At 50.3% G+C, this 22,910-nt stretch overlaps 12 protein-coding genes across 12 annotated transcripts; 8 read left to right on the forward strand and 4 right to left on the reverse strand.

The window, feature by feature from the left end:
- Nucleotides 1-157: 157 nt before the first annotated feature.
- On the reverse strand, nt 158-1,925 carry A1O9_08289 (uncharacterized protein; the record flags this gene model as incomplete). The annotated part of the gene is made up of 2 exons (XM_013402675.1): nt 158-1,012; nt 1,062-1,925. 2 exons carry the CDS (start codon nt 1,923-1,925, stop codon nt 158-160), a joined length of 1,719 nt encoding a protein of 572 aa, XP_013258129.1.
- A 480-nt stretch (nt 1,926-2,405) lies between these two features.
- A1O9_08290 (uncharacterized protein) lies at nt 2,406-3,396 on the reverse strand (the record flags this gene model as incomplete). The annotated part of the gene is made up of 3 exons (XM_013402676.1): nt 2,406-2,563; nt 2,620-3,053; nt 3,128-3,396. 3 exons carry the CDS (start codon nt 3,394-3,396, stop codon nt 2,406-2,408), a joined length of 861 nt encoding a protein of 286 aa, XP_013258130.1.
- A 689-nt stretch (nt 3,397-4,085) lies between these two features.
- On the forward strand, nt 4,086-4,632 carry A1O9_08291 (uncharacterized protein; the record flags this gene model as incomplete). Its single annotated transcript, XM_013402677.1, has 2 exons — nt 4,086-4,414; nt 4,470-4,632. The coding sequence occupies 2 exons, from the start codon at nt 4,086-4,088 to the stop codon at nt 4,630-4,632; spliced, it is 492 nt and encodes a 163-aa protein (XP_013258131.1).
- Nucleotides 4,633-6,181: 1,549 nt separating this feature from the next.
- On the forward strand, nt 6,182-6,568 carry A1O9_08292 (uncharacterized protein; the record flags this gene model as incomplete). The annotated part of the gene is made up of 2 exons (XM_013402678.1): nt 6,182-6,387; nt 6,445-6,568. 2 exons carry the CDS (start codon nt 6,182-6,184, stop codon nt 6,566-6,568), a joined length of 330 nt encoding a protein of 109 aa, XP_013258132.1.
- A 6-nt stretch (nt 6,569-6,574) lies between these two features.
- On the forward strand, nt 6,575-6,886 carry A1O9_08293 (uncharacterized protein; the record flags this gene model as incomplete). Its single annotated transcript, XM_013402679.1, has 2 exons — nt 6,575-6,691; nt 6,818-6,886. 2 exons carry the CDS (start codon nt 6,575-6,577, stop codon nt 6,884-6,886), a joined length of 186 nt encoding a protein of 61 aa, XP_013258133.1.
- A 1,880-nt stretch (nt 6,887-8,766) lies between these two features.
- A1O9_08294 (uncharacterized protein) lies at nt 8,767-10,479 on the reverse strand (the record flags this gene model as incomplete). Its single annotated transcript, XM_013402680.1, has 1 exon — nt 8,767-10,479. The coding sequence occupies one exon, from the start codon at nt 10,477-10,479 to the stop codon at nt 8,767-8,769; it is 1,713 nt and encodes a 570-aa protein (XP_013258134.1).
- Nucleotides 10,480-11,544: 1,065 nt separating this feature from the next.
- Nucleotides 11,545-12,762, forward strand: A1O9_08295 (uncharacterized protein; the record flags this gene model as incomplete). Its single annotated transcript, XM_013402681.1, has 2 exons — nt 11,545-11,636; nt 11,691-12,762. 2 exons carry the CDS (start codon nt 11,545-11,547, stop codon nt 12,760-12,762), a joined length of 1,164 nt encoding a protein of 387 aa, XP_013258135.1.
- Nucleotides 12,763-12,994: 232 nt separating this feature from the next.
- Nucleotides 12,995-14,578, reverse strand: A1O9_08296 (uncharacterized protein; the record flags this gene model as incomplete). The annotated part of the gene is made up of 2 exons (XM_013402682.1): nt 12,995-14,383; nt 14,444-14,578. 2 exons carry the CDS (start codon nt 14,576-14,578, stop codon nt 12,995-12,997), a joined length of 1,524 nt encoding a protein of 507 aa, XP_013258136.1.
- A 1,004-nt stretch (nt 14,579-15,582) lies between these two features.
- A1O9_08297 (uncharacterized protein) lies at nt 15,583-17,139 on the forward strand (the record flags this gene model as incomplete). Its single annotated transcript, XM_013402683.1, has 1 exon — nt 15,583-17,139. One exon carries the CDS (start codon nt 15,583-15,585, stop codon nt 17,137-17,139), a length of 1,557 nt encoding a protein of 518 aa, XP_013258137.1.
- A 989-nt stretch (nt 17,140-18,128) lies between these two features.
- On the forward strand, nt 18,129-19,136 carry A1O9_08298 (uncharacterized protein; the record flags this gene model as incomplete). Its single annotated transcript, XM_013402684.1, has 3 exons — nt 18,129-18,251; nt 18,340-18,527; nt 18,575-19,136. 3 exons carry the CDS (start codon nt 18,129-18,131, stop codon nt 19,134-19,136), a joined length of 873 nt encoding a protein of 290 aa, XP_013258138.1.
- A 260-nt stretch (nt 19,137-19,396) lies between these two features.
- A1O9_08299 (uncharacterized protein) lies at nt 19,397-19,849 on the forward strand (the record flags this gene model as incomplete). The annotated part of the gene is made up of 1 exon (XM_013402685.1): nt 19,397-19,849. One exon carries the CDS (start codon nt 19,397-19,399, stop codon nt 19,847-19,849), a length of 453 nt encoding a protein of 150 aa, XP_013258139.1.
- Nucleotides 19,850-20,861: 1,012 nt separating this feature from the next.
- A1O9_08300 (uncharacterized protein) lies at nt 20,862-22,600 on the forward strand (the record flags this gene model as incomplete). Its single annotated transcript, XM_013402686.1, has 4 exons — nt 20,862-21,119; nt 21,181-21,514; nt 21,571-22,275; nt 22,359-22,600. The coding sequence occupies 4 exons, from the start codon at nt 20,862-20,864 to the stop codon at nt 22,598-22,600; spliced, it is 1,539 nt and encodes a 512-aa protein (XP_013258140.1).
- Nucleotides 22,601-22,910: the final 310 nt, after the last annotated feature.

Here is a 22,910-nt window from a genome sequence, read left to right on the forward strand (position 1 = left end):
TTCACGATGGAATGGAATGAGATTCTGAGAGGTTCAAGTTCCCGTGCGCTTGACAAAATGCCGAACATGCAGCCTCATGGACGGGAAGGGATAAAACGTATACGCCTGGGGATGAGTGGGAGTGGGATTCGCAGATGAGAGACATACATATATATATTCATATACGCCCCGAACTGAACTTCACGGGTTGCCTTTTTGGTTGGGGAAAGGGGGACCGCCTTAGGGCTCGGCTAGAATTAATTACCAATTTATACTCTCCCAATCGTGGTTCAATCCCAGCCTTCCCGGCACCACTCAGCCCACCTTCCATTTCTTTGCGTCGTTGGCGAAATTCCTTCGTGGCGAGCCTCCAGAAATGGTAGATGATGGGGTCGACGGCCTTACGGGCCAGGTTCTGTCGTAACTGAGGATCCATCTTTGCTACAATGCTGCGCATCTCCTCTTTGGAGATGTTCTTTGCCAGTTCGGCAGCCCTAAGGTTGATTGCTTTGTTGTCTTCAGGACTCAGCTCCGGGAATTGATTCTGCTTTTGCTGGTTTTCATTCCCTTGAATCATAGCAACCTGCCCTTCGGCGTTCTGTGGTAGGCTCATTATGTGTTGAGGAGTTGTCTGCTGCCGCTGCTGCTGCTGCCATTGTTGTTGTTGTTGTTGTTGTTGTTGTTGTTGTTGCTGCTGACGTCGTAGACTCATGTTGGTATTCATATTTTGACCCATCTGTTGCATCTGAGGGAAGTTCTGGCTAGGTATTTGCATGCCTTGCATGCCCATAGCCTGCATGGCATCTGGGTTGCCCTGACCCATTTGTTGAGCACGTTGGTCGCGGATTCGGCCGAGCTTTTCGCTGCATTCTCGGATGTAGTCTTCCCTACTCCCACTTTGAGTAAAGCACTTGCGTTCAAATTGCTGCGAAACCTCGACTGCTCTTCTGAATTCAACTGGTGGTCTGACAAGTCGTAGAGTCTCTGCCAGCGAGCTGATCTGGGCGGCTCTTTCTCCAATAGAAATGTTGGACTGCCAGCCTGTAAATGGCCCGTCTTTTCCCAGCGCACCAAGGAAGGACATTCTGTTGCACAGAAGGATGTGAAAATGCCATTCCCTCAAAAGAAGGGAATGGCTCGCTCCCAGGACGTATCAGCAAACCTGCCACTTCCTGTGTGATAGCTGGTAAACGTTTTGGTCCTGCAGGCTCATCTGAAGCAAGAAATAGGGGCAAGATAATATGCTCGATCCCAGCATGACACTTTCGCGTATGGATTTGCAAAGCTCTCCGGGTCGTGAAGCGCTCTTCGCAATTCGTCTCCATACAATGGAACTTGGGCATATGAGTGCTCTCATGTTGCTTCAGCTCATTAACTGTGTCAAATCCGAAAGTGGTCCGAGCACATCTGCTGTGTCTGCACAGATACGGCGCATTACTGTGTCGAAACCTGAAACTATCTAAGTCTGCTGGAGTGATACCGATTTCTTGACATTGCAGCTCGTTTGACCCTCTAAGTAAATTTTCGAAATCATTCTGAAAGCAGGAAAAAGCCTCAGTGAGAATTGTTGGGTCGGAAACCGTGTTTTCTCGATCATATTTATCGGTCGTAGAGGGCATATCCTTGTTTTTGACACCACTGCCGAAAAGGAGGTATCGTTGAACTACCGTGGGAAGCCTCGACAGCGGTATAGTGATTGCATCAGCGTCGCCCTGCAGGCAGATGGGCTTATTCTCTTGTGAAGTGTCATGGCATGAAGCCTGCTGTGAGAGGTGTTGAGAAAATCGGAGGAGCAAGTCGATCAATTTTGACATGACCTGTGGCTGTGCTCCGGCGCTGTTTTCAAGCTCGAGGCATGCCAGCAGATGACGAACCCAATGAAATTGAGCGTATGGGAAGACATCATGGTAGCCTTTGACGATGTGTCCGTAGACTTCAGGAGCCATGGAATCCGTCACGAAGTTCCGACATGCCAACAGATATCTCAAACATGCCATAGTCAAGTTCGCATGACCTTGGAACGGTTGAAGGTACGGGCCGCGTCGCTGGTGCATGAGATACCCGAACGTTGATTAGCTCCCGATTGACACGATCTGATTGTTATAGAAACTCTCGGGCAGAGAAATGAACCAGCCCGATCAGTTGTCCCTCTCTATCCTCAATTAAAGGCTTGCAAATATCAAGGACACCCCGACCGAGCTTGGTTTCCTCGTTCATATCGCCTCTCTCTTCAGAAAAGACTAGACCATCGCAGACTTCCCAGTATCTGAGTGGACGACAAGCAAAAGTCAGCCAACCGAGAATACACTCCGCTCGAAGTCGCTGTGTTTCGTTTAGGTGCTTGCGCATTCTTCTCAGAATGTCCTCGTACCTGACTCCATTCCGGTCTTGACAAAGTTGTCGTACACATAAGGAATCAACTCTGTCTACTTCCTTAGGATTTGGGCAATGAAGAGTCTGAATGTTAAGCTGCAAACATTTCTCTCCAGGTTTGCAAAGCCATACGAACAGAGACAGTATACGATATGAGATTTGGGGACGACAGGTGTGTTTGCAGCCACATATGCAGCCAGCATAGTGTTGCCTTAATAACGGTGTTAATCTTTGAGTCCTATACAGAAATTAAATGTAGCTGCTCACCTGAACCCGGCTTGCCGTTAACCCAAAGCATTGGTTTCTGCTCGTTAGTATCCAACCATGTGGACAACGACGGATGTTGAAGAATCCACTTGCACGTCCCGGCTTCTCGACATGTCAAGTAGCGGTCTAGCAGCTCGTCCTGTTCGCGACCTTGGCCCTTCAAATCTAGCCATCCAATAGAGTCTCGAAGCTGCCATTCTTGTCTGTCAGCCTCACGTTTGTCAATATCCTTCAGCAATCTCTGTCTACAAGCCTTCGACTCAATAATGTCGAAACTGGCTGCCTCCTTGTCCACGAGATCTCGATTTCTAGCAAGATTTTGAAGGAGCCCATCGAAACGAGTACGGTAATTTCTCCACAGAGCATCAAAAAGACAGGCCGAAAAGAGGGGTACAAGAACGAATAGAAACCTGAAGGAAAAGTTTGATTGGTGCCTTGAGAAAGTGTTAGCAGCCATAGTTACAAATCTAGGTGGACTACGGGAAGGTTCGGTACCCAAACATAACACAGATATGGAGTACCCTGACAAAGAGTTTCGAGCGCTCCCGAAAATTGCCCCAGGGCTTCGAATAACGGCTCAAGACGACGCAAATTACGAAGGCAGCGACGTCTAGACTGATCACATTCAATGATCTTCGCGGCTTTCAGTACGTCATGTAAAGTAGTGGAACGGAACATCGGGACATCGCTGGGGTGTATTGCCTCTTCTAGTCTTTCGAAAGCGGCTTGGATATTCAACAGCAATGCATCAGATCGATTCGGCGGGCGATTGGCCATATTCGTCACGAATTTGTCTTGAAATTTCATATTTCCTACGGACTTCATCCAAGAAGGGGAAGAATCTAGAGGATTGAAGTTGCAACGTAAAGGCTGAGATTCTTCTTGCTCGCGATGGCAGTCTCACCGCCACGCTGCTGCGGCCTGCAATGAGGCTGATTCTTAGGCCAATGGTTGTTGTTGTGTGCAGCCTCACAACCTTTAGCAAGGCAGATTCATGAACTTGGCACGTCGGTTTCGCCAACCGTACCGACACCATTTATCGGCTCCGACATGAGAAGGATGCAGAAGAACTTGAAGTGCGGGTAGCGACCTGAGTTTCATCTCCTGATCATGGGTAACTATGTAAAAATATCCGTTTGCCACTTCGTGACTTACCAAGAGCGCTAGGCGAACCTCCGGTGACATGGCAGGATGAACGTTCATGGATGAGCAATCGTGTTTGCATCTGCCAGCTAACCGACTTAGACGCTGAGTCTGTGGGTAGCCCAAATAATGAGCCAATAAATATCTGCCTGATTTCATGGAACAGACAAGCCTACCTGCAGGACCGCGAGACCGGGAACAACGTTCTCAAGCTAGCGCCGACTACGGTTCAACTTCTGACCACACTTGAACGCAATGCGCGAGTTGAATTCCACTTTTGGCTTCAAGACCAGCTAGACATGGAAGGATGTTATCCAATAACGATGTTAGGCCCAGGTGCCAAACAAACGAAGTTCTGTGCCATCATATATGGCCCGTCTAACAAAGCGGCCATCGTTGGCACCTGGCTCGACCAATGTTCAATCTATCTTCAACTCCCGGAAAAGTGTGATCGCCACATGCGCTATTCGAACCCTCACTGCCTCTCATTTTCTGATGAGACAGTTGTCATGACGTCGGAACTTGAAAGTGTCCATACTAATACAGTGACTGGCCATTCAGATGGTGGTGTGGATTACTATGTAGAGCTTGATTTTGACGAGAGCTTTGCCGAAGCTACGCAACCTGCTCTAATCTCAGCTCCTCTCCATAGGTCAGTCCCTATTCCGGCCTCCCCCGCTAATCGTCATAGACTTATTATACCGTAGCTATCAGAAGCAGGGGTTAACATTCATGCTCCAGCGTGAGCAAGGCTGGCATTTCCGTGAGTTTCGTCGAGATGTCTGGAGATCATACTACGATCGTCATGGAATCACTAGGTTAGAAATGTCGCTGTGCTTTCCCCTTGGGAGTGAAGCTCCTGGAGTCTAGGTACTAGAATACACTATCTGGTCAGTTGCAAACAGAAAAACCGCCTTCTTTCCATGGGAGAATACTTGCAGACGAGATGGGACTTGGCAAGGCATGTAGTATGCTTGCCCTTATTGTAGCAAACCCATTCGATCATGCACGGCCGGAACATAGCGAGTTTTCGCCCAGCACGCTACCGGTCAAGGGGGCATCGATCGTAGTACCATTTTCTCGTAAGTTCACACTTTATTGCTATCTTCACAACTAACGTGGGAAATTATTACAGGTGTGGACAACGCAAATTGAACGGTAGGTTGCATCGATCAACTTCAAGGTATCGCAGTCGGGTACTGATCCTGTCGTTTATAGGCATTTTATATCGGGTTCGATTCAAGTCCTAGTTTTTTATGGGCCTAACAGAAGACAAGATCCTACAGTGTTCAACAAATACGATATCGTTATCACAACATATAATACTGTGACTTCGGAACGGAAGAAGCAGGAGAACTCCTCGCGTAACCCCAGTCCTATATCTTATCTTTTTGCAACATACTGGCACCGCATTGTACTAGATGAAGGTCAGTAGTCTTAGCCTATAATATGGTTTCAATTATACGTCAGCTATAGATGCTACTTTCTTGATTTTCGATGGACCCCGTGGTCCTCTACTGACATATTATAGCACACATGATCCGATCTAAAAGTACGGCCAATGCGAAAGCCGTCTGTGCTCTTCACGCACACCATCGCTGGTGTATAACAGGAACCCCGATACATAATCGAATGGGCGATCTGTTCAGTCTTCTGCGTTTTCTGCGAGTCCATCCATGCAACAACTCTAAGGTGTTCGAATCAGAGATATTGCGACCTTGGAAAAAACAAGCGGATGAGACTGCACTCAAGAAAGTTCAATGCCTTGTCAGAATAGTGGCACTTTGTCGCCCGAGAACTGCGATCACTCTACCTCATCGTCAAGAACTCACCACTTATATCCATCTCACCGCGGATGAGAGGTCGATTTATGATCAAGCTAGGATCACAGCCGTCAAATTTATTGAGTCAGCTTTGGAGTCAGACAGATTTCAAGGCTCAGCATACATGAACGCCCTTCAGCGAATCAACGTTCTCAGGTATATATGCAACAATGGGATCTTGCCACCTCGAGAAAGCAAACATCGTCTTACTCCTAGTATCTCAACCTCCGAGAGTCGAAGAATACATATATATGAAGAAGAGATGGACGTGCTCGCGAATGACCCTAGCCGGGCTTGTGTTCATTATGGCACTGATATAGAAGAGGAAGAAGATAATATGCAACAGGCGCTACAGACATCAGGCTCTGACAGTTTTGAATGCATGCTTCAACTTTGTTCTCGATGTCTCGCAGAGCTGACAGTCTCTGCCAGCGCCACGCCGACGCCGTCACCACAATTCGAGCCTTCTGAAGATTGTCATCCCTCTGCGCTGCGGGAACGGCCCTCTTGCAAAATTCAAGCGTTGATCGAGTATCTAAAGGAGGTCCCCACAGGCGAAAAGTGGTAAGCCACATTTGTCAAGTCGCGCCGTTTAGATGTATGCTGAGCAGATCCGTGCTATCTTCTCGTACTGGACCACTACCCTCTCTATGATCGAGAGAGCTTTGGCCCAGACAGGAATTAAATTTTGTCGGTATGATGGCAAAATGTCAACGGGAAAAAGAGACCAAATTTTGTCAAACTTTGTAGACGATCCGTCGTTGCAATTGATTTTGGTTTCAATCACTTGTGGTGGTCAAGGGTACGCTCAGGCTTGATCTAAGTTCTCTATGCAACAGGTGACTGATATCAATACCAGACTAGATCTCACGGCTGCAAACCACGCTATTCTCGTAGAGGCTCAGTGGAACCCTATGCTGGGAGAGCAGGCTCTGTCGCGGGTGCATCGACTTGGCCAGACGAAGCCGGTGAAGTTGGTCTGACTTATCATGAGAGACACTTGGGAGGAGAAGATTCAATGGGTCCAGAAGCAAAAGCGAACATTTGCCGAACTAGTCACACAGAGAACAAAACCGAGCAAAGGCGATGGCAAAAGGCTGCTTTTGGTAAGCTAGATGAAAGCATTCTGACACTTCGAGGCTGACCTCTACATTTAGTATCTACGTGACTTAGTCTGCTAGTCGATACAGTGATCGACAAAAGGCCACCATAATCCCTTTCCTCGTTCTCAGATGTTGAAGCTTGCTGGCTGGAGTTCCTCTATGGCCACTGTATTCATGGAAGAGCGTGTTAGGCATTAGACACGGGCTAGCAGGCCGAGTAGATACCAGCTCTACGCGAGGTTGCAAAGGTTCCTGAGCACGAACCACTCTCTAACGTTATATCCGCGTACGACAGCGCGGCCTTGAGCATAGTTTGACCCCGTCACGGGTACAAGCATCTGAATAGGACACTTGAGGAGCTTGGGCTGCTGCAATTACCAGATGTGACATGCTTGTACGGCAACCAGCATCTAATCGCCTCCTTCTTTGTGGACGACATAGTCGTGGTACTCGCGCCGAACAATCGAACCTACTACCAACGATTCGGGCAGAAACTTCAGGCCAGATATCAACTCAGATGTCTGGGAGGTCTGAGATAGATGGCTGTCGGGGCTAGGGTGATTCAAGACCGCATCTCAAGAAGGATCTAGCTACTATAGGATAGCTTTAGTGACGAGCTAGTCAATAAATTAGGGATCAAGAAGGGCTCACAAGACCGCACAGTCGTACCTTTGATACCGAAGAGCCTACGGGCACTCCTGAGGAACCGAACGAGCAGCGTGCGAAGCTCTATCGGCAACTAGTAGCAGATACCTAGACCTCCAACTAGAGAGCAGGCTAGACTAGAAGGCCCACAAACAGCGGATTCAGCAGACAGCGTCTAACAAACTTAGTACTAACCACACTCTCCTGTCTCGCATCTTCGACATGGGGTGCCAACTTGACAACCCTCCGACAAGGATACCGGGCTACGATCCTGCCTCAGATTCTTACGGATGCTCAGCGTGGTACCAAGCCAGGGGATACCAGCGCTCTGGAGAACCATGCAAGTGTAAATCCAGGATTGCAAAATTCCCCGCTCCAGTACAGAGAGGGGCCCGCACGTCTCATCACAGAAGCCTTCCGAGTATGTAGCCGTGCTGCTGCGAGTGCGGTACAAGTTGGACTACCTGGATCACGATGCGTTGACGTTGTGGGCGGAATAGAAGCTCGAGGGGGATACCAGATGTGCTTTGTAGCCATGTTTGGTTAGTGCAAAGGATGCTTGCAAACCTCCCATCACAATTTCATAGCCAAGGACTTACTATCCCTAACGCTCATATCGAGATTACATAGCTTGATCAAACCTTCGGTGTTGGCGACAAAAGAAGCCCCTAATTTTGGCTCCCGTCCTTTGAGCAGGATGATAGGGAGATTGCCTGCAATTTCTGTCGGCCTCGACTCCCTTGGGGTATCTGGGGTCGCTTCAAGAATTGGGTGGTCCGGAGAGGATCCCCCAGAAGGCCAGAGTTGACGTTGCCCGGCTTTCAGCGTAAGATGTGTGGAGCATTTCGATGTAGGCATATGCCACTGACCCCGAGGAGATGATGATTTTGCGGTTCAAGTTGTCTCCTTTTTGGTTGCTTTCACGGTCTTTCCATGTTTTCCTTTAGTTCTCGCTGGTCATGCAGCAATTGTAACGGCATATAATATACCCCTTTGAATCTGTTAGCCAGCAGTAGTTCCTCTCGTTGTTGTGCAATATTGTCCGGGATGAACAATACCATGTTTGAAGGCGGAGTCGTTGGGAAGCAGGCACCATGCAGAATCTCGAGACACTATATTGCGACCAAGGCAATCTATTTGAGGCGGAGCAGATGTATGGAGTACATAGCTGACTTCGTTTTCGACTCGACTGCTCCTTATATTGTAGTAGAGGGCAGAAAATAAGGTTTCTTACTTCAATTTAACTTATTAGGACTCTCTAATTGGCGTCATGGGTTGCCGCAGCAACTTGGGACTGTGTATACTGCTCGGCATGAGGAGTATGATTGAGATCATGTGGATGGGGGGAAGGCCAGCCCTCACTCCGATGAGGAACGGATTGTCCATCTTCTGGCCTTCGGACTCGTTCCGGGAGGGAGCTGACTAGCTAGTACTTAGGGTGAGGCATCCCCGTTGGTCCCAGTCTCTCTGTTCACATGTTGTGCCACATCGTTTGCTGCATTCTCGCCAATACTTGCACCTCCATCGTCGCAATCTTCGACATCCTCCTCCCCTTCGACATAGTCAAATGCGCCCTTCAGTGGTCTCGGCTTTTTCCAGCCTACCATGGCCTCGTTCGGCAAGTACGCGTCGAAGCTGGGATACAGGGTCAAGAATTCATCGAAGAACATGAGTCCGCAGTTCAGAGTCCGCACCGTTGCTTCTAGCTTCATGCCAACGCGCAGGTCCTCTTGAATAATGGATTCGATGAAGAAGAGATATTCTTTCTCCTCTTCAGGCTTTCCGCCTGTGCTCTTATTCTCGTGTTCCTCGAGTTTCTCCTCGTCTGTCAGGTCTTCTGGTGGTGCATCTGGGTTCTTCCACGGCTTCGCATAAACGCGGCCAACCGGTCGGAAGTGGCTGGAATTGTGGGTGTAGAGTTCCGTGCACTCCAAGGTGGGCGGCTCGACACGTGTGATTTCCAACCCTGTGCGTTCCTTCACGGACACGACCTCTAGTGTCGTCGCACCGTTGACGGCCTCGAGGTAGAGGGCGAACACGTCCTCCGTCGCGGCACCCGCAACGCCGAAATGGAGGATCTGGTGGGCTTCTTCGGGCTTGATGCCCACAAAGACGCTGTCTGTAATGTGCTCGGGTCCCCACCATGTGTCACCGTCATAGTTTTCAGCATATTGTCCGCCGAAAAGAGTCGAGCAGGCTGTATTGAAGTCTCCAGGCAAACGCCGTGTCGCTTCCGCAACATTCCAAAGCTCTGCGTTGGCATCATAGCGACAGAAGTTACGTGTCTCGAGGATTTCTGCACCGTATTCTGGGCATACGTCGTGTTGCAGGAGATAGTTCATGAATCGTTCTAAAGTACTGGTTACCATGTCAAGTTTGGCGCGTTCATCTAAGCCGTACAGACGTGCAGCTCGGCGGGAGAGAAATCCTTTCATACAGCCCAGAAAGTCTACGACGTAGGTACTGGTCTCGGTTCCTAGGTTGCGCTTCTCCTCTGTAATAGATGCGTTGCTCAGAATATTTGCGATTGTCGTCTTGTCCATCTGAGCGAGGTCCTGGTCGCCCTGAAACATGTTGGGACCGCACTCAACCCCGCCGTAGCTGAGGTATTTGAAGAGAACGTCACGGCGTTCAGGAGTCATCTTGCGGGTGCGTTCGAAGCGGCCGATGGCGGTCAGAATGCGGTCAATGAAGTGAAGCTCTGGATCATAGAGCTCTCTTTCCTCGGCATGTTGATCTGGAGTCAAGGGTGCGTCGGCGAAGAAATCTTCGAATCCGGTTGGTTTGTCATTGCCGCGCTGGCTTGCTGGTTTGCTCTTCTTCTTTTTCTTCTTCTTCTTGGCCATGTCTACTGGGGATGGGAGATTGGTGACTTCGCCATAGTCCCCTTCGAGAGTTGAATCATTGTCCCTGTCATGGCTGGTATTTCCATGTATCTCGGATGGGCTAGTCACAGGTGGCTCAGAGACAGTTCGGTTTCCATCGCTGGAACTGTTGGTGGTTGGTTGAGTTCGAAGAGGGATTGACTCTTGGTTGAGATCCGAATAGGTGTGGGTTCCTGCTTGTAAGATCTTATGATCGAGACATCCGTTGGACTTTTCGTGTGATTCGGGACTGGTTCGGACCTTCTCTGGTGAGTTGGCCATTGGTGAAGTGGGATGAAGAAATGCACTAGCAAGCAAACACAAGAATTGGAGGGGACTTGTGAGGATTATGAGAGTCAATTGTAAGACGAATCTTTAACGCGTCGGCTGAAGTAAGGTCACCCAATGGCGAAGCTCAGGTGTAACTGTCATATCAAGACAGCGAACGTGGTCCAATCTAGTTGTACCGAGCAAGTCAGTCAATCCTCAAGGCGGAGTCATCGTTGTGTCTACCCAAATTCCAGGGTTATAAGGAGTGGACGAAGGAATCTCCGTATTTGTCTTGGCAGTCATGTGGCAGTAAGTAATTCACTTGCCTTGTGTCACCTTGATTATCTCAAAGAGGGGCCTTGGAGTTGTCAAGTGAAGTTGTGCTCATTGTGGGCCAGAATGGCGTGAGGCTGGCTTCCGCCCGCTTTCTGAACTGGAATCCGACGACTATGAAACACTTGACTGCAGCATCAGAAAATACTCGATGTGATGCCTAAGTAGTGCAGATGTGGTTCAACCTGCTCATGATAACCATGTCATCGACTCAAGCCATGTATGTAGTTCTATCAAACTTCTAAACCGAGAACTCAGAGAGGGCTCCCGTCTTGGCTGTCATGTGACTGTCATGTGACACTACGTTCCAAAGTACGAGTGCATAAACCTGCGGTCGCTTGGAGACAGCCGTCATCTCTCCCTGGCTACTCCAAGCCACCGGGGTGCCTAGCCACCCCTAGCAAGCCTGACATAGAGATCTGGCGGCAGCCCATCGGCCCCCACGTTGCCTGATTCCCGCCCGGGGCATTGGCTCCTCTAACTACCTTGGGCGTGGCCAATCCCTCTTATTATTGCCCTGAATCCTGATTCCCACCATCTACCAGTGCCACCACTAATAGTAGTCATTAGTTACTCCGTACCCCACCAAACATGCAGCTGGCAATCCTGCCCTGCACATTTCAGCTCAACATCCCCTGTCCCTTCATAGATTGTGTATGCTTTTCCCACCCTCGTTCAGTCTCGCCAATCTTTCATTGATCTTGCGATCTTGCGGTTCAGTGAATTTCAGCAAGCTATCTCAATATGACGAGCTCCCAACCTCCAGCCAAAAAGCTGGCTGCCGCTGTCCCCAACGCATCTGAACTGGTATCTTTTGAACATGGAGCCGCTGGCCAGTAAGCACCTTGACCAACTCACTCCCTAAGCTCTGGTGTTGACTTTTGTCTCAGTCAAGGCATCTCCTCCAATGCTTCGGGCTCCCTGGTCATAAAGCCCTGCGTCCAAGCCGAGATCGACTTCTACGAGTCTGCTAAGGAGCACCCACTCTTCCAAGCCCATATGCCTACCTTTATCGGCAGTTTGACACAGAACGGCGACGCTGATGGCTCAGAAACAACAGTCGCTCCTCTGCTTGAACAAGCAGGTGGCATCCAAGTCCCCGCAGCCATCTGCCCACCTCAGAACCAGACAGCAGGCACAGGCGCCCCAGGCGTCACAGTCACAAGCCCGACTCCGGGCCTGATCAAACGTGCGACATGGAAGCCTTCTGGGGGACAGAAGCTGACCACTGGACTGGCCATCGTGCTGGAGAACGTGACCAGCGGATTCAAACACCCAAACGTACTCGACGTGAAGCTCGGCGCACGCCTGTGGGACGACGATGCGCCCATCACGAAGCGGAGGAAACTCGACGAGGTCGCCGAACAGACCACCAGTGGCAGTCTCGGCTTCAGAGTCGCCGGCATGAAAGTCCACCTCGACGGGACGGAAGCCCCGGCGCAGCAAGAGACACCCGAGCCGAACGTCGAGGTCAAGAATGGATATAAGTCCTACAATAAAAACTATGGCCGCGGGTTTGACAAGGACAGCGTCGTTGATGCTTTCACCACGTTTCTTGGTGGCGTCACGCGAGACGACGCTTTAGGGAAGGTTCGGTTCAAGAAGAGCCGTGGTGAGCTCATTGCCAAGCGCATCCTGCGTGAGCTGGAGAGTATCCAATACGCGCTGGAGAACGAGGAGATTAGGATGTACTCTGCGTCCATCCTACTAGTGTACGAGGGAGATGACGAGGCGTTGCAGGCGGGCCTGAAGTTCGAGGAGGAGGTAGATGGCCAGGAACAAGAGGAACAAGAGGAAGAAGCGGATGATGACGAAGATGACGACGAGATCACGCAAAAAGTCCTCGAGGCTAGGTTGATTGATTTTGCCCATGCGAGCTGGACACCGGGCCAGGGTCCGGATGAGAATGCTCTACGCGGGATCAGGAATGTTGTCAAGATTATGAAAGACTTGCTGGACTAGAGAAGGGACTAAGAAAGAGGTTGTAAGATCTTTTTGGTATTCTGGATTGTTTCTAGATTCTAGATGGTCTTTTTCTGTCTGTCATCAGATATGCAAAGGGGGATGTAGCGTTATGTCCATCGCCTCTTTTCCAGCTTTGATTGAAGCAGACTACCCCTTTCTCACAGTCTTTCGATTTTTACATGCTAGATGAAAAAATGTTTCGAGAAAAATGTGAATTGGTCGATCAGCGTCAAAGGCGGTCCATACCCAGCACCCCTTCGGGCCAACCAGCCCAGACGATTGCCCTGTTGGGCACCCGGCCTGCGACGGGGCTCAGCAAACTGATCCTGCCCCGAACCTCGTCGGTGTCGGTCACGTACAGAAAGCCCATGACTGACGCATCGCGGATAGCACCTTGATCGGCTTCTACGTCACAGTTGAGTACAGCAAGGACCGAGCTGCGCAGTGCAGCAACCGGGGCGGTCATCCGTTCGTAGATCTGTGAGGCGGGAAGTGCAACTTTGGATCCCAGGCCAGGTAACCTGGGCGCTGAGTCGTCATCTAGGCCACCTGGTAGGAAGCTTTCGTTGTCGTCATCGTTGTCAAATGCTCCCCCGCCGGTGGTCGATGAAGGGTCTGGTGTAGATGAGATACGGCGCCAGATGGTCAAGGTCGAAAAGTCGACTTGCTGTTGCCGTGGCTGCAATGATATGCCATTGCTCAGTCGAGGATTACCATAGAAATACGTTCTGATCTGCGCAGCTCGGAGACTTTGCATGTACGCCTCGTCCCGGTCCACGCACCCGCCGGACTTGTTGACTTTGATCACGGAAATCTTCTCCGGAGGGTTCGCGCTCGTCCGAGAAGCGGTGGGTTGGCCGTCATACCGCTTCACCATGTCGCTGTAGAGCCTTTCAGACCCCAGGCAGATGATGGCCGATATGGCAAATTCAGAGACGATCTCTTGGATGATTTCGCTTCCGATATTGCTGGATTTGGTGCTTACCAGGCTGCCTGGGGTGTCGATGATCAGACCGCTCTCTTTTGCTTCCGGATCCTGCGCCGTCCTCCCGGCTACAGCCAATGCAAGACGACTTAGCTGCGCCTTGTAGACCTTTCCTTCTTTCTCGTTTGGGTTCGGACTGCCGAAAAAGTAGACCAGGGGTAGCTTGACGGGTATGATACCGTTGGGGCCGCTCATGGGTGCAGCTCCCCATCCTTCCTCGACGTCCATCAGCGTCTTGAATACCGTCGCAGTCATAGTCCCAGGAATGCTCATGACCCCCTCTTTGATGTCTAGATTCACCACAACGGGTGACCGAGCCGACCTTTGCGCATATCCGGTCAGGATCTTCGCAAGTGAACTTTTGCCTGCGTCTTCCGGACCCAACAGCAACACTCTTGGTCCTTCTCTGCCGCTTGCTCTTGCCTGATCGCGAAGTGCTTCGAGTGCGAAGTGCACATTGATATACTCGTTCATGGGCGTTTCTTCAGCGGTGTATTCACTCTGCAGTGCATCGCCGCTGACTTCGAAGGAGCAACCATGCCATGTGAAGATTGCGGCTTTGATCCCGGTGAAGGTAAACGTATTCCCTGCCACAAGCTCAGTGCCAAAGAGTTCGGCGGTACCGGTCAACAGCTTGAGGTGGTATGTCAGTAACGTGCTAAATCGAAAGCGACAACTAGGGTCGAGGAATACCTTGAGATGGATGTATTTGCCCACGGGTACTTCGAAGCGCCATTCTGTATCTTTTGCTAGGTCATGTTGGACCGTCTCAACTGCTTGAGCCTCTTCTGGCTCGTCTAGCCCAAGACCTGGTAGCGACAGCGACATCTCATCATTGTGACGAAATCGAGTTCTGGTCGAAAGCGTAGAGAAGTGAACTGAATCTGAGTTGCAGGGGTTGGGAGGGGACCTCGAGAATGGAATGACCACCGGCCTTGGCATTCTTTATTGCGCTAACACGTGATTACAATTCTCCTGACTCTCAGCCTTGCTGTTGCTTGTCCTTCCAGCCCTACTCCGTACTAGTTCAGTCACCCAACAAGATCCTATGTACCACGATCACGTGTTCAGCCTCGCCTTCAACCGGGCGCCTCCGCGCTGCCCTGCCTACCCTATCCGGCGGCCTACTTCGTTGATGAGGGTCTATTTCTAGCACTCGTAGATTCCCCATAATTGGTCTAGTAGGAGTTTGAAGTGCTTAGATGCTTAAATACAACTATTTTCATGCCCCTCGCCGTTGAATTTCACGAAATCGGATGGGCGGCATTACCGGCACAATGTATCTCGCCGGTCTCGTGCCTAGTAAAGTGAAGGCCGGCATTTGGTACTTAGTCTCCTCATAGGGGTCTTGCTGGGGTATTCCACTTCCCCACACAGGATCTCAGCTTATGTTCAAGCATCAGTTGAGAGGTAGCCCGGCTTTGGAACAATCTCTCGATTATTGATTGCAGAGCCTGGGGCGGCTGCGAACTTTAGCACTGAACCACTGTCGGCTCGACCACCCCGGCCAAGCGTACCCCGCAATCATTCTCAATTCAAAGCCCGAAATAGGACAACACAGCTGGTTAGACAACTTACCAGGCTTAATCTGCACACAGGCACTGACCGCTTGTTTACTTCTTGACTCGGTCCTTGTGGTGGCCGAGGTAGATTATATGAGCGAAGTAACGGGCCCTCATCCGGCGACTGGGGCTACCAAAAGCCGGGCGTGCTCAGAATGCAATAGGAAAAAGGCAAAATGTGACATGATACGACCCGCGTGCGGATTGTGTGTGCGGATTCACAGCGAATGTATCTATCCTTGCAGAAGAAAGCGTCGAGTGGACGCCGGCATGATCAGGCAGTCAACCCGGAAAAAGAGTCACATCAACACCACTCATAGTCCGATTGAGCCTCTTGACGGCAGTCAAACCGGCTCAGCACAGGACGGAACCGTCAGCACCCCTTCGATCACAACCGAAGACGGATCACAAATGAATTTGGCACTCCAAGTCGACTTGCCCGATACTGTTATTATACCCGCGTCTCTCCGTACGAATGAAGATGCTAGTTTCCCCGAAGCTCGGCCTCAAGTCTGCGCTTTGGCGACGTCCGCGGCAGTGGAAGAGCTGAGCTCGTTACCACTCGTGTCAACACCGCTGGGCTCTGGACCAGGCAGTTACTCTCGGGATATGGCGCTGCAACTGGTTGACTTGTTCTTCCACCACGTTCAACCATGGCTCCCTCTACTCCATGCGCCACATTTTCGAGACTTCCTACATGAACGACTTGGACCTCATGATAATGCTCTGGCTGGTCTGACCGCTGATGAAGCTTTCCTGTTGACGAGCATATTTGCATTAGCATCGCGATTCATTTACCCTGCTTCACTGCAGGGCGCTCCCTGTTCACGCTTGGAGGAAGCATATGTTGCCAAAGCACGCGAATATTACACCAATTGCCGCGACATGGACACCCATACATTTACTTACCTGCAGGGTTGCACTGCACTGGCTTTCTACTTTTACTCCTCAGGCCTCTCTGCCCAAGGCTGGATCCTGGTCGGAGTTTGCGTTCGCGTTGCTTACGACTTGGGTCTGTCAGAACTTGACGGGGCCCTCGACGACCCAGACTCGGAAAATGACTGGATCCTCACAGAGGAGCGTCGACGCACCTGGTGGCTGATCTGGGAGCTCGATTCTTTTGGGTCCTATGTCTCTCGGAAGCCTTTCGCAATTGACAGGAGTGCCTTTTCGGTATTCCTTCCCGTTGCCGATGAATATTGGTTTTCAGGCCAACGAGTGGCTTCCACAAGATTGCCAGCTGGCCCAGAGGGCTCTTGGGCTGCGCTCAGAGCGTCGCCTAATCAGAGTGAGAGAGCATGGTATCTCGCGGCCGCGGACATTATGTCCCAATCAGCCGAGTGCTTGCAACAGAGGAGCAAAGTAAAATCTCAACGTCTATGCATGCTCAAAAATGAGATCAGCTGCCTCAGACTTTCCCTTCCACCCAACTTTCGCCTGAGTACCGATTACATGTCTTCTTCGGCTCCAAGATGCCGGTCGAACTGGATTATTGGCACCCACCTCACTCTATCTACGGCGTCTTTTATCACAGAATATTTGTCTCTCCTTGACGACTGCGAAGGTCGACGGCTTGGCGACGCGTCGAATTTCTCAATTCTTTTGCAAACAAGGGCCCTTGAGATTTCACGCTTCGCCTGGCGGTGGCCAACGGAGCACATTCGCTCAGCTCACCCTTTCTTCGCGTGTCTACTCCTAACGCCACATGTTCAAGGTCTCGAATCTCCCCTAAAATCTTCGCCGATTGCTTCCTCAGGCGAAGTTATTAAGCTCATACAGTCTCACCTGGGTGAGATCTGGAAACTGGGCTTGACGGCGAAACGTTAGTCTTTCCGCTCCAAACACCACAGCCGTGCATTCATACTGATCAAGTCACAGGTATTATCGAGTTGTCCTCGAGTCAGAATGTGGAGAACATGGGTACGGGTGATCTCCAATTAATTAGACGCCACTCAGTCTGGTTCCCTCCGGCAATGCAAAGGCGTGCTGCCGTTTTATTATCAGCATCGAGCAACTCCCTGCTTGCGGGATCCACTCGCGAGCAGGGAAAACATTTTTCTGCCACTATCAGTGAATCGAGCCCCCGGGAGAATGAATGTCAGGCGGAGTGCAGGAGCTCCATAGGGACGCGACCCGGACGTGCGATGTCTTGGTTCGATGACGGGACATTATGGAGCCCAGCTCGTGAATTTTCGGACCTGAATATGATGGACTTGTTTGAGGGTATGACCAATGATCATGGGTTCCCTGAAAGTATATTTCGTGAGGAATAGATAGCATATTTGAAGGCAGAACCAGTGTGACGTCAACGACTGGCCTTTAAATCAGCTGAACTTAGTCACACGAAGTCCGAGATGGCATAGTGTCAATACATAACCATTTGTTGTGTTGCCACTTGACTATATAGGTTGTAACGTCGAAGATGGCAATAGGGTCTGACCAATGGAATTGACAAATCCAACTTTTCTTGCAACTGTTCAATAACCTGAAAGTCGACGGCACACCAGGTATCAAGCGGCTCTTTACGGCAACCTGAAGGCGGCCCACACCACGGCTTTAAACTACTTGGCCTGACCACAGTAATACCGTTCAGGAGTTGAATCGCATATGTCGGCATTTTGAGTATTGGCCCGGAACCGTGGTCACATTTACAATAGTAGATTATTGTTGAGCTACGGTTTCCAAGGCAGAAACAAAAACATAATCGTGCTACGTGCCTGATGCTTTCTTGTTATTCACAAGCAGTCGGGAGGATAGATCATTCAACTGCTCCCCTTTGACAGGACTGGCACAGAGTTCACGGTGACTTCGAAGAGATGGCCACCCCTGCGAAAGTCCTCGTCGTTGGTCTAGGCCTCGGTGGCCTTTCGTGTGCCATTTCATGTAAACAGGCAGGCTTCGAGGTGGAGGTCCTGGAACGAGCACCACAGATCTCCAATGTGAGTGCCTATCCACACTGTCTAACTCCACGATATCTCTGCTTGCTTTACTAGATGAATGTGCCACTGATCAATTTTGTCCCGGCAGGTGGGTGCAGGAATCCAACTGCCTCCCAACAGCGTGCGCATCATGCGCCACTTGGGAGTTTTGCCGGAAATCGAACAGGTTTCTACCGTCGTCCAGCGTCTCAACATGAGAAGATACTCGACCGGCGAAGTGATAGGCAGCAAGGATGTGGGCGCTCTTGGTCCTACTCAGTATGGCGAGCTATGGAGGTCAGTCACATGCAGCACACGGGGTATACATATTCTGATAGAAACAGAGTGCTCCACCGAGAAGACTATCATCGAGTGATGATGGACCAAGCATCTCATATCGGAGTGAAAATAAGCCTTGACTCGCACGTGTTGGGCATGAGTGAGGATGGAAAGTCGGTGACACTGCAAAATGGCAAGACGCTGTACGCAGATGTCGTCGTTGGTGCCGATGGTTTGTGCATTTCTCACCACCTCCAGGCCCCCCATCTCCACAATGAATGGATAGCTTACAATGCACTGATCATAGGCCTTTGGTCTACGTTGAGAGAAAGCTTTTTAGACAAACCCTCACCACCAGTGCCGACAGGAGATTTAGCCTACCGAGCCACCTTCACTCTCGAGCAGTTGAAAACCCTCAAAAACCCCGGAATAGAAGAACTCTGCTCCCAGAACACGGTAAATTTATGGATGGGACCTGAAAAACACAGTGTCTTCTATCCAGTGAGAGGCGGCAAAGAGTTCAATCTGGTGCTCTTAAGACCTGATAATCTCGCGCCAGGAGTTCGTAACTCGGAAGGTGATATATCAGAAATGCGAGCCACGTTCGAAGGGTGGGACAATACGTGAGAAACTCGAAATGTTCACGCGTGGCTGTATAATGCTAACATGTCTGCTTCTGATAGGCTGACTGAGATTATCTCGTGCGTCTCCTCCGTACTTAAATGGAAGCTATTACACCATGATGAAATGGAAACTTGGACTCAGGTGAGGACGCTCTGAGGCGTCGCCAATACACTCAGCTAGGTGACTAACAGCCTCAGGGCAACGCAGCACTGCTTGGCGATGCATGCCATCCGACCTTACCCTACCAAGCTCAAGGCGCGGCCATGGCTGTTGAGGATGGAGCTGTTCTTGGCTTCCTCCTAGGTGTATACGCACGCAAGATCAAGGAGCAATTTAGGGACGACCGGCCCATCCCGAAGACGGCAACAATATCAGCATTACTCAAACTGTATGAAACAATTCGCAAGGAACGAACGACGGTCAACGTGCGAGGCGCCTACGCAAACCGCCACTTCTACCACATGCCCGACGGCGAGGAGCAAAGAAGTCGCGACGAGGAAATGAGAACATTCGACTTTGTTCAAGGTAAGTCAAATTATTCGTGGCTCGATTCCAAGTATAACCTCGATCTCTTGGCTTTTGACGCTCTGGAGGCTGCTCCGTGGCAGTTTGAGCAATGGTGGGAGCAGATTTTGGCAGCAGATTCAACTGAATCGGACCATCGTGACACTGGTCCAGAGCTGAGTGGCACAAGTCGGGTCATAGCGGTGTTATGAGCCAGGGAAACTGCCTACAAATTTAACATATCCAGTGTGACATTTTGTATGTCAGCAAGCCTCACGTCGTGTGGCCGGTCTGCAGAAACTAGATAGTCTTCAAGCTCCTGGTTATTGCGCCGGGTACCCTTCTAGAATGTTCTTGCATTCTTGTCTCAATGGCTATGTCCCTCAGAGAACTTCTCGTGTTTGACTCTAACATACTCTAATAAACTAATAAAAGCCAGCTACTGTGGTGACAGTTCGTTGTTTCAATTCGTACGATTCGTTGAAGACCTTGGGGGGCTCACGCCTCAGACATATTGCTGCGGAGCCCTCCTGCGTATCTGGAACAACCATGCATTCTATTTTCTTCGAGCACATGTGCTCATTGCTAGCTTATCCCAGACCCTAGTCGAAGCATGCAATTGATCAAGCTCCCCATCACATCTATCTCAACATCTTTGGTGCATTGCAGGGATTATGAGGCAACATCGTCCACGAGAAACAATGCGCACCCATGCATCGGTAAAGGAGGCAAACCAAGGAACTGGAGCAGATCCTTTCCTCTGCTCCCACGCCGCCTGTGAAGTAAGTACTGGCCGTGTGGCAAAATCATCCCTCAAAGCTACCAGCACGATCGTAGCAGAAAACCATTTCTATTGTTGGTATTAGGCCGGGCCCGGCATTAACCCTGCTGTTCATTGCTCGCGTGGAACCCGGCAATATCCTTGCGGGGTATCGTCCCGCTTATGTACCTTGATTCGCCGGCTTCTTGTGTACGTATCCACCGTCATTCCCCAAGGTTGGGCCCCAGGCATTCTATCTGAGAGGCGGTCTTGGGATTCCGCTGTGCCCGGGTTAGGGTGCTATATATCCATCTCCCCTGCCGTCCGGATAGATGCGATTTCCTGCTCGATTAGTAGTCTCTTTGAGCACCAAGCACCGGACTCTTTACGACAACTCATTTTGGTCCCTCTCGGTAGTCTAGGCTCATTGTCAACATACGAGTCTTTTGCAACACGCAGGCAGAATGGATGACAAAGGACCCCCTGAACATTCAGAGCACCCCCATCAGGATGGGTATACCGATGAAAATGAGAAAGGAGCCACTATCGACAACGTCCACATGGACGACGGCATGAAAGTATTTGCCACGTACAGCAGAGAGCGAACATGGGACGCCAGTGAAGAAAAAGCCTTGCTAAGAAAGATTGATTGGAAGGTCATGCCACTCTTGTTCTCAACTTATGCCCTTCAGTTCTACGATAAGGCCATGCTCTCACAAGCAGTAAGTCATGCGCATTCGGCCTCTCTCCGACGTGTGTTCTCTTGCTAACGAATTTACCTAGGCGATATTCGGACTCATCAAGGACCTCGAACTCACTGGAAACAGATACAGTTTCTCATCCTCGATATTCTACCTCGGTTATGCTGCCGGGACATTTCCAGCCATGTTGCTCATGCAGCGGTTTCCTGTGCAACGGGTAGCGGCCACGATCATCCTACTATGGGGCATCTGCCTATGCTGCACAGTGGTCTGTCACGACTACAGGACTCTCTACACTCAGCGGTTCTTCCTCGGATTCTTGGAGGGTGGGGTATCTCCAATGGCGATGGTGATTGTGTCGAACTACTACACAAAGAGTGAGCAGGGATTTCGTCAAGGAATTTGGAACTCTTCCGGTACGTTTCACTGAATCTCGGCATTCACATAGCAGCTGCTTTCTGACAACTTTCAGCGGGATGGATCGCGATGTTCTCACCTTTAATCAACTACGGGTTGGGACATATAACTGGTGGCAGCCTCGCAACTTGGTGCTATATGTATCTTTTTGCAGGGTCCTTAACATGCCTCTACAGTTTGCTTGTCCTTTTCTTCCTACGTTCTGATCCGGTTAACGCAAAGGGCTTAACCGAACGTGAGCGCTATATTGCTGTCGCACGGCTTCAGTCCAACAATGCGGGTGTTCGCAACACTCATATTAAATGGGTTCAGATTAGAGAAGCTGCCCTTGATGTCAGGTTTTGGCTGGTGTTTGCTGTGGCCTTTTTGAGTATGATGACAAACGGGCCTGCGTCAACGTTCGTCCCGCTTATCATCAACGGCATGGGATACAGCCGTCTACATAGCCTGCTGTTGCTGATGCCTTTGGGTTTTGCAGCCGGAACCTTACCATTGCTTTCGGCCTATTTGTCCAGCAAATTCGCTCACCGCAAATGGAGAACTTGGGTGGCTTCGATCGCTGGTATTCCCACGGTTGTGGCCGCTGTGATGTGCTGGAGATTACCGGACTCGGCCACCGGAGCCCGACTATTTGCCATCTATCTCTTGGGTGGATTCACTTCCACGTACGCTGTCATGATTGGCTTGCAGACATCAAATACTGCAGGGTACACCAAAAAGTCGGTCACAGCAGCTGGATTCTTCTTAGGCTATTGTATGGGTGAGTTCGATCACCTTATCCTGATTCTTTAGCTACCATTCGTTCGCATTGAATGCCCAGCATTCACTGACACTTACCTAAAGGCAACTTTACTGGCCCTCTTCTATTCAAGCCTCAAGACGCTCCAAACTATAATCCCGGGTTTCTGGCCATCACCATTACAACAATCGTGGTTGCTGTATTGCCAATTGTATACCGATTCCAATGTCTCTATGAGAACAAAAAGCGCGACGCAGCTGGCATTCGCGAAGCATATGACCATGCGTATGAAGATGACTGCACGGACGTGAAGGTAAGTTGCTCCCAAGACGTTAAGCTGGTTTGAAGCTAATCAAACTCGCTGTGTAGAACCCGCAGTTTCGATATAGCGTTTGAGACAATTTAATGAGGTAGTTACGTCTCGAATAACCGGTCCTCCTTCAACGCCAAAACTTTTCACATTTTGCACAAAGAAATTGACACCACTTTGATCTTGATTCCTTTCTTGCGTGTATATTCGGAATGATCGTCGTGAAAAAGTAAAAGAGGCTTCTCAACTTTATATATCTCGACTTGTAAACTCTTCCTGGTTGCCTAGATAAACAGCGGGCCAATCAGGCCTTTTGCAAGCACGCTGTGGCGGACGGTGAGCATTC

This window comes from Exophiala aquamarina (genome assembly GCF_000709125.1).
Source record: "Exophiala aquamarina CBS 119918 chromosome Unknown aczIA-supercont1.7, whole genome shotgun sequence".
Lineage (NCBI taxonomy): Eukaryota > Fungi > Ascomycota > Eurotiomycetes > Chaetothyriales > Herpotrichiellaceae > Exophiala > Exophiala aquamarina.